Below are 14,979 nucleotides of genomic sequence, written 5' to 3'. Positions count from 1 at the left end.
GTGACTTGATTGAAGTGTTCAAAATGATGAACAATTTTGACAGGGTAAAGGAGGATATTGGGTTTCCACTAGTTGGTATGTCAGTAACTAAGGGTCACAATTTCAAGATTGTTAGCAAGATAGCTAGGAGTGAGATGAGAAATGCCTTTACAGAGAGTTGTTAAGATTTGGAAGGCACTGCTTGGGAGAATGGTGGAGGTGGATTCCTTACGCAGTTTCTGAAGAGAGCTGGATATAGATTTGGAAGTGATGAATTTAGAGGACTATGGAAATAGGGCTGGAGATTTGGACGAACTGGGAGCTACTTTAGACATAATGAATCAAGTGTCCTCCTTCTGTATTCTAAAATTATATGATTCTAAACATTACAGTGTAGAAGGCCACCATTCAGCCCATCATGCCTGCATGGGCTTGTTAAGTAAGAATCATTGCCTAGTGCCAATCTCCTTTTTTCCCCTTCACACTCTAGCACATTATTTTTATTTAAATAATCATCCAATGCCATCTTGAATGCTTCAAATGCCTTGAATTTTAAAGGAAATAATCTATGATTGCTATCTGAGCCATGTACAAACTGGCACAGCATAACTGGATGCATGGCCCAAAGACTGGGGTGGCAGATTTCGATTCTGGTTCATAGCACATTGGCACCTAAACTGGGAAAAGTAGAATCTAAACATTTAGGACAATAGACACCAGAACCATGCAGAGACTGCTGCTCTTGTAACAGCATAAATAAAGAGGTAGAGACAACTTTACAATGAAGAAACAAGGTTCAGGGATCACAGATCAAGGGATAGAATCAAAACAATAATGTGTAAAATGAGATCAAAGAATGAAAGTAAGAGACCAAAAAAAACCTAAGACTATAGCAGCAGTCAAGACTAGATACTACAAAAGAAAAGAAAAGAAAAAAAAAGACATTCAAAAAAATGGGATATGGCTGCACAATGGCAAGAATTGGTACTTAATCGAGAACTGTGAAGGAAGCTGGGTAAAGGAGCTAAGTTAGGACTCCTAATGAAGGACTGGTACAATTGTTAGAGAATACCATGGTTTGGGAGATAAGGAAGTAGAATAGATTTGTGTGGAGATGAGGAATAGTAAGGAAAAGATGTCACTTGTGAGAGGGATGCACAGGCCTCCAAATAGTAACCACATGACAATGTAAAAAAGAAATTTTGGGTACTTGTTATGAAGGATGGTAGTAATCATGGGTGACTTTAATCAATATATAAACTGTAAAAATCAGATTGCATGAACTCCTGCCGAGGCTAATATTGCCAGTATTGAGAGATAGTTTCTTGGAGCAGCAGGTTACAGAACTGACCACAAAGCAGGCTGACAAGATTAATGATTTCAGAATTAAAATCACTTGCAAGGTAGCACCAATCATAAAATAATAGAAGCTTGCATCCAGTTTTAAAAAGAAAAAGAGTGGGTCTAAGAATAATATTTTAAAATTAATGAGGATAATTTATGTGTGGGGGCCAGAAAACTGAGCTAGCTAAAGGGAACTGGAATATTAGGCGAACAGATAATCAGTACACGAGCAGAGGCAGACGTTAAAATGGAATTTCAGAATACTCAGACCAATTACACTGCCACAAGAAAAAAGTTCCATGGGGAGAATCCACAATCCATGGATAACAGAGCAAGTTTAGGTAGTGCATCAAGCATAAGGAAAAAATGCATAATTGTGCACAGGTGATGACAAGCCAGATGACTGGACAGAATACAAAGAACTGCACAGGATAACTAAAAGGGGTAAAAACAATGACTGCAGATGCTGGAAACCAGATTCTGGATTAGTGGTGCTGGAAGAGCACAGCAGTTCAGACAGCATCCAAGGAGCAGCAAAATCGACGTTTCGGGCAAAAGCCCTTCATCAGGAATAAAGCTTTATTCGTGATGAAGGGCTTTTGCCCAAAACGTCGATTTCGCTGCTCCTTGGCTGCTGCCTGAACTGCTGTGCTCTTCCTGCACCACTAATCCAGGATAACTAAAAGGTTCGTCTAGACAAATAAGTTAGAAGATAAAAGGATGCTAGATAGAAGTGTAAGAACAGAAAGCAAGAGTTTCTAACAGGCACCTAAAATAGAAAAGTAAAGTTGGTCCTCCAGAGGGTGAGCACGAGGCGTTAATAGTAGATAAAGAAATGGATGTAATGAATAAATCTTTTGCTCTGAGTTCACTATAACGGATACAAAAATATCCCAGATATACTCCTAGATCAGGAGGTTAAAGAGAAAAAATTTAGTTAAGTTATAATTATGAGAAAGGCAGCAATTTGCAAATGGAAGCTGCAGTTTGCTGAAGTTTGTCAAGTCTCCAGGACCTGATAAACTTCTCCTAGAGTCTTAAAGAGGTGGCTCATGATGCAGATGTGTTGAAGCTCATCCTGCAAAAGTTCAATTAGACTAGAAATTAGCAAATATAATACTTCTATTCAAGAAGGAATGGCAACAGAAGAAGAAATTAGCCTCAATCATTAATACGTTTTTAACTGGGTGCTTTGAAAGACTCAGTAATGAGGAAGTGTCAACAGGGTTTTGAGAAAGGCAAGTTACATTTAGTTAGTTCATTGGATTTTTGTGGATAAAAAGGAACCTGATGTATTCCAGAGGGAATTTGACAAGAAGCCACATAAAAGGCTACGTGGAAAGTAGGAGTTCATGGTAAAGGAGACAATACACCAGAAAGGACGGAAGACTGACTGACTGACTGGAAGAAAACATAGTATGTATAAATGGGTCTTTTTCACTTTGATACAGTGTGATGTTTGGGGACTTGCACATAACATTTATAATGACCTCGATGGTGGGCAAGTTGTTGGAGAGAATCCGGAGGGACAGGATGTACATGTATTTGGAAAAGCAAGGACTGATTAGGGATAGTCAACATTGCTTTGTGTATGGGAAATCATGTCACACAAACTTGATTGAGTTTTTTGAAGTAGTAACAAGGAGGATTGATGAGGGCAGAGCGGTGGATGTGATCTATATGGACTTCAGTAAGGCGTTTGACAAGGTTCCCCATGGGAAACTAGTTAGCAAAGTTAGATCTCACGGAATACAGGGAGAACTAGCCATTTGGATACAGAACTAGCTCAAAGGTAGAAGACAGAGGGTGGTGGTGGGAGGGTTGTTTTTCAGATTGGAGGCCTGTGACCAGTGGAGTGCCACAAGGATTAGTGCTGGGTCCTCTACTTTTTGTCATTTACACAAATGATTTGGATGTGAGCTTAATATATACAGTTAGCAAGTTTGCAGATAACACCAAAATTGGAGGTGTAGTGGACAGTGAAGGAAGTTACCTCAGATTACAACAGGATCTTGATCAGATGGGCCAATGGGCTGAGAAGTGGCAGATGAAGTTTAATTCAGATAAATGCGAGGTGCTGCATTTTGCAGAAAAGATTTACAAGGATGTTGCCAGGGTTGGAGGATTTGAGCTATGGGGAGAGGCTGAACAGACTGGGACTGTTTTCCCTGGATCATCGGAGGCTGAGGTTTACAAAATTATGAGGGGCATGGATAGGATAAATAGACAAAGTCTTTTCCCTGGGGTTGGGGAGTCCAGAACTAGACGGCATAGGTTTCGGGTGAGATGGGAAAGTTATAAAAGGGACCTATGGGACAACCTTTTCACAGAGGGTGGTACGTGCATGGAATGAGTTGCCAGAGGAAGTGGTGGAAGCTGGTACAATTGCAACATTTAAGAGATATTTGGATGGGTATATGAAAAGCAAGGGTTTGGAGGGATATGAGCCAGGTGCTGGCAGGTGGGACTAGATTGGGTTGGGATATCTGGTCGGCATGGACAGGTTGGACCGAAGGGTCTGTTTCCATGCTGTACATCTCTATGACTCTAGTAACGTAGATGAAAAAAAGTCAACGGCACAGTGGCTCAGTTGCGGATGACAAAGATATTACAAAGATGGCATAGCAAAGATGCATATAGGTTAAGTGACTGAGCAAAAATCAGTCGGATGGAGCCAATGTGGGAAAATGAAGTTATTCACTGAAGCAGGAAGAATAAAAAAGCAAAATATTATTTAAACAATGAACGACTGCAGAATTCCATGGATTTAGCTGTTCTAGTGAATCATGAATCATAATAGGTTAGTTTGAAGGTCCAGCAAGTGATTAAGTCAACTACTGGACTGCTGTCCTTTACTATGAGAGAAACTGAAAACAAAAGTGAGAACGTTATGCTTTAGTTGTACAGGGAATCAGTGAGGTCACATCTTAAATACTATACATAGTTTTGGTCTCCTTATTTATGGAGAAATGTAAATGTATTTGAGGTGATTCAGAGGAGTCAATTTACTTATTTCTGGAAAGAGAAGGTTGTATTACAAGAAAAGATTTGACAGCCTGGATTTGTTTACACTAGAGTTTTAGGACCTTCAGGACTGAAATTAGGGAAAGTTTTTCTTCTTAGATGGCTGAGACACTTTGGAACACATTGCCTCAGAATGTGGTGAAAGCAGACTCACTGAATATTTTCAAGATGGAGGTAGATTGATTCCTTTGCCTAAGAAAAAATATGGTTGAGACAGATGAGAATATTGAATTCAAAACACAAATAGGTCAGCCACAAACCTATTGATTGGCAGAGCAGTCTTTAAGGGCTGAAAGGGCTACCTCTGCTAATAATTCATATTTTTGTCGGCATAAAATGTATGTATAGTGACACCCAACACATCTGCACTTACCTGTCAAAAGCTGGTTTTGCACATTAAAGTCTAAAAGCACAGCTATTCCCTTCCTCTCGGCCTGTCAATCTGAGCCTTTACTACAGGTGACCCCTAGTAGATTACAGTAAAATCAAATGAAGGTGCCCAGTTTGTACAATCAAAGAAGGTGCTTGTATCTGTGGTCAACTTTCCATGTTCAAAGAGACAGTAAATTCTGTTTCATATACTGAAGAAGGGATTATCACTGAGACTGCATACACCTGAACCCAGTGTTCTTGGGAACTCATAACGAAGGAAGTAGACAGGTTCTGAATTAAGTAACATTAACAAACTGTTAAGTGTAGAAAGATGTGATATATCGAATAGTAGAGATAGGGTCAAAGAGGAAAATAGTAATACGGGAAACAAGAGTCAGAGAATCAAAGCAAGCAAGCAGCATCAAAAAAAAAATCCAAGAGTGACATCCATGAAAATCTGTAAGTTGATTGATTGATGAGAAGCTGTTGTTATGGAGTGAGTCAAAATAGCTTAAAACTAAGAAAATATCTTTCATAAAGCAGCAGCTATTTGGATTTCCAAAAGAAATGCTAGCATAAGGGAGATAAAATTAAATCAATTTTAATCAATTGGAGGTGTAGTGGACATAAAAGAGGGTTACCTCAGATTACAACAGGATCTTGACCAGATGGGCCAATGGGCTGAGAAGTGGCAGATGAAGTTTAATTCAGATAAATGCGAGGTGCTACATTTTGGGAAAGCAAATCTTGGCAGGATTTATACAATTAATGGTAAGGTCCTAGGGAGTGTTGCTGAATAAAGAAACCTTGGAGTGCAGGTTCATAGCTCCTTGAAAGTGGGGTTGCAGGTAGATAGGATATTGAAGTCGGCATTTGGTATGCTTTCCTTTATTGGTCAAAGTATTGAGTACAGGGGTTGGATGGTCATGTTGTGACTGTACAGGACATTGGTTAGGCCACTGTTGGAATATTGCACGCAATTCTGCTCTCCTTCCTATCGGAAAGATGTTGTGAAACTTGAAAGGGTTTAGAAAAGATTTACAAGGATGTTGCCAGGGTTGGAGGATTTGAGCTATAGGGAAAGACCGAGTCTGTTTTCCCTGGAGTGCCGGAGGCTGAGGGGTGACCTTAGGAAGTTTACAAAATTATGAATGGCATGGATAGGGTAAATAGACAAGGTCTTTTCCCTGGGTCGGGGAGTCCAGAACTAGAGGGCATAGGTTTAGGGTGAGGGGGGAAAGATATAAAAGAGACCCAAGGGGCAACTTTTTCACGCAGAGGTACATGTATGAAATGAACTGCCAGAGGAAGTGGTGGAAGCTAGTACAATTGCAACATTTAAAAGGCATCTGGATGGGTATATGAATAGGAAGGGTTTGGAGGGATATGGGCCGGGTGCTGGCAGGTGGGACTAGATTGGGTTGGGATATCTGTTTGGCATGGATGAGTTGGACCAAAGGGTCTGTTTCCATGCTGTACATCTCTATGACTCTAAGTCAAAGAAAAATAATAAAGTAAAACCAAAGGAAAAGAAAGTGAAATACAGCTGCTACATTCCTTTTTTATAGTAAATTTTTATTTATTCTAGAGTAATAAATAGTTTTCAGAATAATGAGACAACAAATGGACTGAACATTCTGCTGTATGCATGAAGTCAGGGACATAACATATGTACCAGGCAAACACATCTGATGTGTCACTGGCTGTACAAAACTGAGTTTTGGGGTTTGAACCTTGAGCAGCTGCTGGAATCTTTGTGTTGTGCATCCATGAGGCAAAGGACTACGTGCATAGCACCTACAGGGAGGTGATAACACTGCAGATTAGAGGATTAGAGGGCGATTACCAGACAGTTGAACAAACGCAGACAGATAGTACAGCAGTCCCGAATCTATTGTCATGATTTGTCACATATTGTCATGAACCTATTTTAAAAGGACTGTAAAGGGGGCAAAGGAGGCAAGTTGCAGTATTAATAAGGGATGTGATCAATACATTTAGCAGCTGAAGGTTTTATAGGCCACCAAATAGTACTGGTAGTGTGGGCATGGTATTATACAGGAAATGAGAGAAGCTAGTAGAATGTGCAACAGTGATCATGGATGACTTCAATATGCATAAAGGTTGAGCAAATCAATTGAGCACTTAAGCTGGTTTTCTGCAACATCTTAGTCTTTCTAGAGCTGCAACTTGACAAGCCAACACACTATATTAGACCTAGTATTATAATAAAAGAACTTTTAGGGGTAAGTGACTACAATATGATCAAATTTCACTTTTGTTTGATTGGGAGGTAGTTCAATCTGGATCAAGGGTATTAAAGTTGAATATGAAAGCATAAGAAATAAATTGGCTGAGCTAGGAAAATACATTAAAAGGAAAGACGGTCAATTGCTTACCGCAACTATATTTTCCTTCAAGGTACAAAATTCAAAATAGATAACAGAAAAAGGAAGTTAAGAATTGTATAAGATTAAAAGGTAAAGGCTTATACTGTGACAACAAATAGTAACAAAACTAAGGATTGGGAAGTTTCTAAGAATATAGGAGAGGAGGACCATACAGGGAATCGAGAAATGCCAGGAAAGACAAGTGATTATTGTATGTCTGTTTTCATTTAGGAAATACATTAAACCTCCTAGAATTAGAGAGCCAAACTTCGAAAGAGAACGAAGAGTTGAAGGCAATTGGTATTAGCAAGAGGTTGTACTGGAGAAATCCATGGGTCTACAAGTTGATAAGTCCCCAGCACTTAACAAGCTACATCCCAAACTGTTAAAGGTGGTCGATGCATTTGTAATCATCTCCCAAAATTTCGTAGTTTTTGGAATGTTTACTGCAGAATGGAAGCTTGCAAATGTAACTCCCCTAATTAAGAAAGGAGTAAGAGAAAATGCGGGGAATTACAACTCTGTCAGCCCTAATTAGTAGGGAAAATGCTAGAATAAGGGAAGTGTTGAATGGACACTTAGATAAAAACCAATCTGATTGGACACAGTCAGCGTGGATTTGCAAATGGAAAATCTTATTTGACAAATTTGGGGTGAGGAGGTTACACCAAAAATTAATAAAGGGGTGTTGCTGAGTGTAGTATATGGATTTTCAGACTTTTGTAAAGTTCCTCCCACATACCCCCACCCCATGGGAATATGGTTAGCAAAGCTGAAGGAAAAGGTAAATAATTTTCTAGCACTCTCTGAAGTACAAAAAAAATAAATTATGGCAAGATGGCTGCAGGATGTTTTTGATCATTCATTGATGGGGTGTGTGTTTTACTGGCTAAGCTAACATTTATTGCCTATTCCCAATTACTCCTGAAAAGTGATGATGAGTTGACTTCTTGAACTGCTGCAGTGGATTTGACACAGATGCATCCGGTGCTGTTGGGTAGGGATTTTAACCGAGTAATACTAGAGTAATACTAAAGGAATGCTAATAAATTTCCAAGTAAGGATGGTGAATGGCTCGGAAGGAAATTTGTAGGTAGTGCTTCCATGTACTTGCTTCCCTTGACCTTCTACATGGAAGTGGTCATGAATTCACAACAGTTTGGGATGTAGCCTGTTAAGTGCTGGGGACTTATCAACTTTTAGCCCCATGGATTTCTCCAGTACAACCTCTTACTAATACCAATTGCCTTCAACTCTTCATTCTCTTACGACACTTGGCTCTAATTCTAGGAGGTTTATTGTATTTCCTAAACGATATACAATAATCACTTGTCTTTTCTGGTATTTCTCGATTCCCTGTATGGTCCTCCTCTCCTGTATTCTTAGAAACTTCCCAATCCTCAGTTTTGTTACTAATTCTTGTCACTGTATAATCTTATACAATTCTTAACTTCCTTTTTCTGTAGAAGGAGCCTATTGAATTTCAGAATACGGAGGGGTATATTGCAACATTTAAGAAGAATATGAAGTGAGCTAAAGTAGCACTGTTAAGCAAGTTGACATCTATGCAACAGTTCAAGTTGACTTTGATCCAGAAAATCTAGGGACAGTATTGGACTGGTGGAATTGAGGAGTAATAGGGGAAAGAAATCACTAATCTTTAGGCCCCGTTATAGGAAACGCAATATTGGGCAAAGCATACCAAAAATAAACAACATAAGATACTCCTGATAAAGTTACAGTAACAATCATGGGTCACTTTAATGTACTTGTAAATTTGAAAATCAGATTGGCAGCAGTAGCCTGAATGAGGAGCTCATAGTACATTCTCAAGATAGTTTCTTAAAGCAACATGGTTTGGAGTGAGCAAATTATACAAGACATGGTATTGTGTAATGTGACTGGATTAATTAATGATTGCAGAGTAAAGGTAGCACATCAGATATCAAGCCCCACTATTCATGGAGTTGACATAATTGTTAGAAGACTTAGTCGAACTATTCAATGTTCCAACTTTGTGATGAGGTCAGGTTAAAAGACAACACTCAACAGGTATCTGCACTTATGTAAATAACTGCTTATTCTGGTTAAACAAAGTTAGTCCAGAATAAACAATGACAATTAGGAAATATGAAACACTAACATAATTTTATAACAAACTGTACACCTTCTTAAATTCCTGCTCTGACATAAAGCAGACAGAAAGGCAGACAAGATGTAGATATTAAGCGAGGAAAAGATGAAACAAAAATCAGGGAAACTCAGTTTGACAGAACCAGTCTGGTGTACAGGAGCTGATATGTTTTTTTCTTTTGGGTCCTTCTGAGTGCCTTTAATTCTTTTCTATTGACACAAGATTGTTTGAATACTGATGCTTTCTTTCATTCACTGGAAGAGAATTCATCCTTTTGTTGTGGTTTATTCTTCCTTCAACAGAGGATTTGCAGAGAACATTAACAGAAAGACAGGCAGGAGCAGAGACAGATATTTTGATGCTTTCTCTGCAGGATAAGTGGGTCTCTGCTGCACTGGCCTCATACAAGTTTTGGTTACTTGGTTAGGAGCCAATCAAAATGTCATTGTCAAGTAACCATCCCTTATTTTACAACCCAACAACTAATGGAGTCTGCTTTTGCTTTCACTGTTAAAGGACAACGGAAGATTAGATACCACTCTCAGCGGACTTCAGCAACCAGGATTTTTAAAACTGCAACCATCTTTTTGTAAACTCCTGACCTTAAAACAGTACCTTCATTTTTAGTCTACTGTCCAATACTAAAGGAATCAAAAAGAAATGGTGTTTAACCTGCAAAACTCTGCCAACAAGTCAACCTCATCCACAACCTGAACTACAGATCAAAAACTGCACAACACAGTATACAAGTCACATCTGTCACTGTATAATAGTAGGTTACAGTACTGGTGGGGACAAGTCTGTCACTGTACAATACCTATTTTACACTTGTATCAACCTTTTCATACCATTAGCAGTCCATTGTCTATTGCTCTGTACACCTTTACTACCTGTTACACTTGTTCCCGTTCATGGTGTCAACAGCATAAATACCACAATTTTCTATCCCTTCCAGTTCTAAAGAATATCAGACTCCATTTGTTGACTCTGTTATGTTACCGCAGATACTATCAGATCTGCAATTTTTCAGCATTTTCTTCTTTCTTTCAGAATCTCAGCATCTGCAGTATTTTTCTGATATGAAGGTATTTTTAGATCATGTTTAGAACTTTCTACAGTAGTATGTGCCTAGACCAAGGAGGAACACATTGTTGGACATAACTCTCAAAATGCAAAGTAGATCAAAGTATCAGTAGGGGAACATTTAGGAGACAGTGATTGTATTACCATAAGGTTAAGGACAATGGTGGAGATTGAAATGCAACAATCAAGAGTGAGAAAAATCCAGTGGCCAAGAGCCAACTTCAATGGGGCAAAAATGGAGCTTGGACAGATAAACAGGAAGAAAGTGAGGACTGCAGATGCTGGAGATCAGAGCTTAAAAATGTGTTGCTGGAAAAGCGCAGCAGGTCAGGCAGCATCCAAGGAACAGGAGAATTGACGTTTCGGGCATAAGCCTGAAGAAGGGCTTATGCCCGAAACGTCGATTCTCCTGTTCCTTGGATGCTGCCTGACCTGCTGCGCTTCTCCAGATAAACAGGAAGGAATGGGCAGCAGCAAAATCTGTAACCGAACAATTGGCTAACTTCAAAGACATTGTCGTTTGGGTATAGTCAAGGTGCATCACCTTAAAAGGGAAAGGTAGGACAAACAAATCTAGAACATCCTGATTGACAAAGGAGACAAAATTAAAGCAGTAGTATGCCTATGACAGATTCAAGCAGAAAAAATAACTGAGAACGAAGAAGAATACAAAATGTTCCAGGGAGGAAAAATGCTTATTAGAAAAGCAACTGGGGAATTGAGAGAAAGCTCAAGATAAAGACAAATACCAAAGTGTTTGCGAGAAGATTTGTAGCTCAGGTTGAGGTTCTGGATGTAGGTTTGCTCGCTGAGCTGGAAGGTTCATTTACTCAGACCTAAAGCCGGAAAAAAGACCATTTATTTTCCCTCAGCAGTTGCTGTAAGCTGTGACGTTTAACCAGTAAGAGACTTTGCAGTTAGTGGAGCACATGTGCCTCCAGGAAGTAAAGGAACCTGGAAAAGAGAAACTGAAGAACAGAAACCCCTGGCAAGTGAAAGGATTATCTCAGATAACCTGGTGGATTTAAGATATTGAACTGCTTCCCAGATTTTTTCTTCCACCCATTATACCAAAGTTTTTCGTGCATTTGTGCGTGTATGCATGCGCACGTCTGTATAAGGGGAAAGAGGTGTGGATTTTTAACTAGTAGAGTTACATGTCTACAGTTCTCAGTTGGTTACTTGTAGCTAGAATTCATTTGTCATTGTGTTCTGTTAGCTTGGGTACATACAACAGATAAATTGGGCACTTTGTGTACTTTGGTAAGTTTTTTTCCTTTGTAACAACTCCAAGAATAGCAGAGCTTATATTCCAGCGAGATGGCACACTGTGGCTTCAATGCCCCATCTTGTATATCTGATAGCCCCTTCTTGGAGGTTTCATCCAGTTGAGTTTAAACCCTCTCAGCGTCAAATAACCCTTATAGGGTTTTATACAACCTCTTCTGTTCTTGAAATGTCCTGCACACCAGCTTCAGCCAAGACACCTGCAAATCACCCGGACTAAATGTACCTTCCCCCCCCCACCCCACCAAAGCTACAAGTGTATCCCCATGCCAAAACTAAATTCCAGAATCTTTCCTCTGAAAGTCTAACACACTACACTATTACTTTGTTCGCCTTTAAGCTCTTCCAATGTAAACCCGATTATTCTTCTGAAAGACTGTCTCTAATCCTGTATTTTTAAGAAGGAATCAGCATGACTACAAAAATGCTTTGGTTAATCATTAAACTCCTTCAGATGCAGAAAAGCCATAACTGACTACTTCAAAATCCAAAAATAAATTCTATTAAAATATCTATAAATCGCACAACTTACATCACACAAGGATACTTCAGGAAGCAAGACTGGAAATTGCAGGATGCTGGTCACAATCCTTCAGTCTTCCCTAGACTCAGGGGAAGTAACAGAAGACTAAAGAAAATTGTAAAATCATATGTTTTGCCCAAGAGGACAGACATTTATTACTCTGGTGGCAGCAGGGTAGTCAGCATTCAATCTGTAGAGCACAGTTTGTCGGCCTTAAGGACATGTCCTGCAATTACAGATCTGCCGACTTCACTTATAGAAACATAGAATCCCTACAGTGTGGAAGCAGGCTATGTAGCCCATCGAGTCAACACCTAACCTCGGAACAGCATCCCATCGCCACATCCACCCCTGGCTTTATCCCTGCAATTCTTATGACTAATTCTAGCCTGCACAGCTTTGGACTGTGGAAAGAAGCCAGATCACCCGAGGAAATCCACGCACACAGAGAGAATATGAAAACTCCACACAGCTGCCAGAGTGTGGAATTGAATCCAGGTCCCTGGCACTAAGGCAGCAGTGCAAACCACTGAGCCACCATGCCACACAATTTTATTTTAGAACCTCACAATATGCTCTCTACCTGAACCAGGCAACCACATATGCTCCCTGCTGCACATTGCCCTTAATATGGTCAGCAGTCCCTCGTTCAAAGGTGACATCTAATCAGGATTGTGAGCAAACTGCCCTGGGTCTTCATGTGACTGACAACTCCATTCGGTCCAAATCCCAGGCCAGCCACTAACCACTCCAGTTCCACACCTAAACTAGACAATAAACTGTCACCTATGGACTGAATGCTGACCACCCTACTGCCACATTGAACCCCAGACACTCAAATGACCATCCTAAATTTTGAGAGGGACCACTGAACATATGCCAGGTCACACCAACCTCCAGACAATCTGGGGGCCTATCATCCTATTATTCCTGACATGTATGTCACACAATCCCTCCAACCATTGCAAAACTCCCTTTTCATGTGTCCAAATAGCTGTCAGGTTATCAGGTGAGGTAATCAACGCAAATGTCTTGGAGTGCCCAAGACAGAATGCCACCATCATTTTTAAAGTCTCTGGAGTCAGTCCGACAGAGTGAAAATTCAGTCAGTTTACCACATAGCTTCTTGATATAGATAGAATTGGTATTTTAAGCACAGTCTTTATTACATTAAAATCATTTACTATGATGAAAACCAAAACAGTGAACATCCTGGTACTAAAGTGAGTTATCAGAATAAGTTATCACCAGCACTACAGTGAGCCTACACTCACCCACATTGGGTCCAAGGGTTCCATATCTTGCATGCGCACCACATCCATGCTGATCTCAATTCTATTGCCTGGCACCCCCTCATGTGGCTCATCGCTGAAAGACAGGTCAATCGGCTGGACATTTAAAACTGGTCTGCAAAATAGAAATGAACAATCACAGGAGGGTAAAACATAAAAACTTCCTTATTCTCATCTGTCTGAAAATGTAAAACGTTTCTTTCAACGCGACAGTTCATTCTCTAAATTATTAATTCAGGATAAACTGCATGGAGGGTCACTCAGCATTCTCTGCTCTTAACTCCTCTGCATATCAAGCAGTAGAGTTCTGTGCTTTTGATATATAGGTATCTGTTGTAGTGTAGGAAATTGGGGCAGTGAACTAGTGCACAGAAAGGTTTCAAAAACAGAAATGAAGGAAGGATCCGATAACCTGTTGGCTAATGCTGTTGGGAGGACTTGTTGTTCTAAATACTGGGAAGACCTGTATGACATAGAAAGGTCTCAATATAAACAAACCAATAACAGCAGATCATCTGCTTCTGGAAGAGGGGATAAACATTTTTAAAAAGTTAATGCATGGAAATAAAGCAACTAGTCAAACCGGAGCTCTATTTTGAGGAATACAAGGCAGACTAGTATGGTGACATAAGCATGTTTTATAGATTTCTTTTTCTGGATAAATCTAGTACAAGACACTTGGGAAAATTCTCCCCCCCCCCCTGCTTCTTTCAGACGGTAGCCACGCAATCTGTTCACCCTAAGACTAGAGATATGGGTTTCAGTTTAACACTTAACCTGAAAGCACCATCTCCAATAGTGCAGTGTTCCCTCAATACTGTACTGTCAACTTACATCGTATTGAGTCACTGAAGTACAACCTTAACCTACGACCTCCGTTTCAGAGTTGAATGCATTATCCATGGAACCAAGACTGATACTTCAAAGCTGACCTAGAAGCAGAATTGTGCAGAAATAATACACAAATACACATAACTGTGCAAACGTCATTGCTTCTTATTCCATTTGTGGGAGGTTATGAGATCTAACCACAATAGACAAAGATTATTTTAATCTTGACTTGAAATGTCAGCCTGACTTCCGAATTGGATTATAATTTGTGACAGGCTTCCTCATATCAGCCATATTACTAACTATAACTCCTGTGAGAATGTCATGTAGAATGCTGAAATTAAAATATCTTGCTAGACCAGCCTCTGCAAGTTGAATGCATTTATGCCATTGGATTAGGGTGGTCCCCTTCATTACATATGGGGATTTCTCTTTGCTAACTTAAATTTTTTGTTCTGTTTTGTGTCCTGGTTGGATTGTGCATTAGACAATATAAAAAGAAGATTCTGGATCAGTGGTGCTGGAAGAGCACAGCAATTCAGGCAGCATCCGACGAGCAGCAAAATCGACGTTTTGGGCAAAAGCCCTTCATCAGGAATAAAGGCAGAGAGCCTGAAGCGTGGAGAGATAAGCTAGAGGAGTGTGGGGGTGGGGAGAAAGTAGCATAGAGTACAATAGGTGAGTGGGGGAGGAGATGAAGGTGATAGGTCAGGGAGGAGA

At 39.9% G+C, this 14,979-nt stretch overlaps 1 protein-coding gene across 8 annotated transcripts in view; it reads right to left on the bottom strand.

The window, feature by feature from the left end:
• tp63 (tumor protein p63) overlaps window positions 1–14,979 on the bottom strand; it is a 296,932-nt gene that overhangs the window by 147,855 nt on the left and 134,098 nt on the right. For all 8 annotated transcript variants that reach the window (XM_043702548.1, XM_043702550.1, XM_043702549.1 and 5 more), the window contains exon 3: window positions 13,411–13,543. In XM_043702548.1, the coding sequence (XP_043558483.1) occupies window positions 13,411–13,543 (133 nt within the window). The remainder of the gene's footprint in view (window positions 1–13,410; window positions 13,544–14,979) is intronic.

This window comes from Chiloscyllium plagiosum, chromosome 13 (genome assembly GCF_004010195.1).
Source record: "Chiloscyllium plagiosum isolate BGI_BamShark_2017 chromosome 13, ASM401019v2, whole genome shotgun sequence".
In the NCBI taxonomy this organism is placed as follows: Eukaryota; Metazoa; Chordata; class Chondrichthyes; order Orectolobiformes; family Hemiscylliidae; genus Chiloscyllium; species Chiloscyllium plagiosum.
This window is presented reverse-complemented; position numbering and strand designations above follow the sequence as displayed.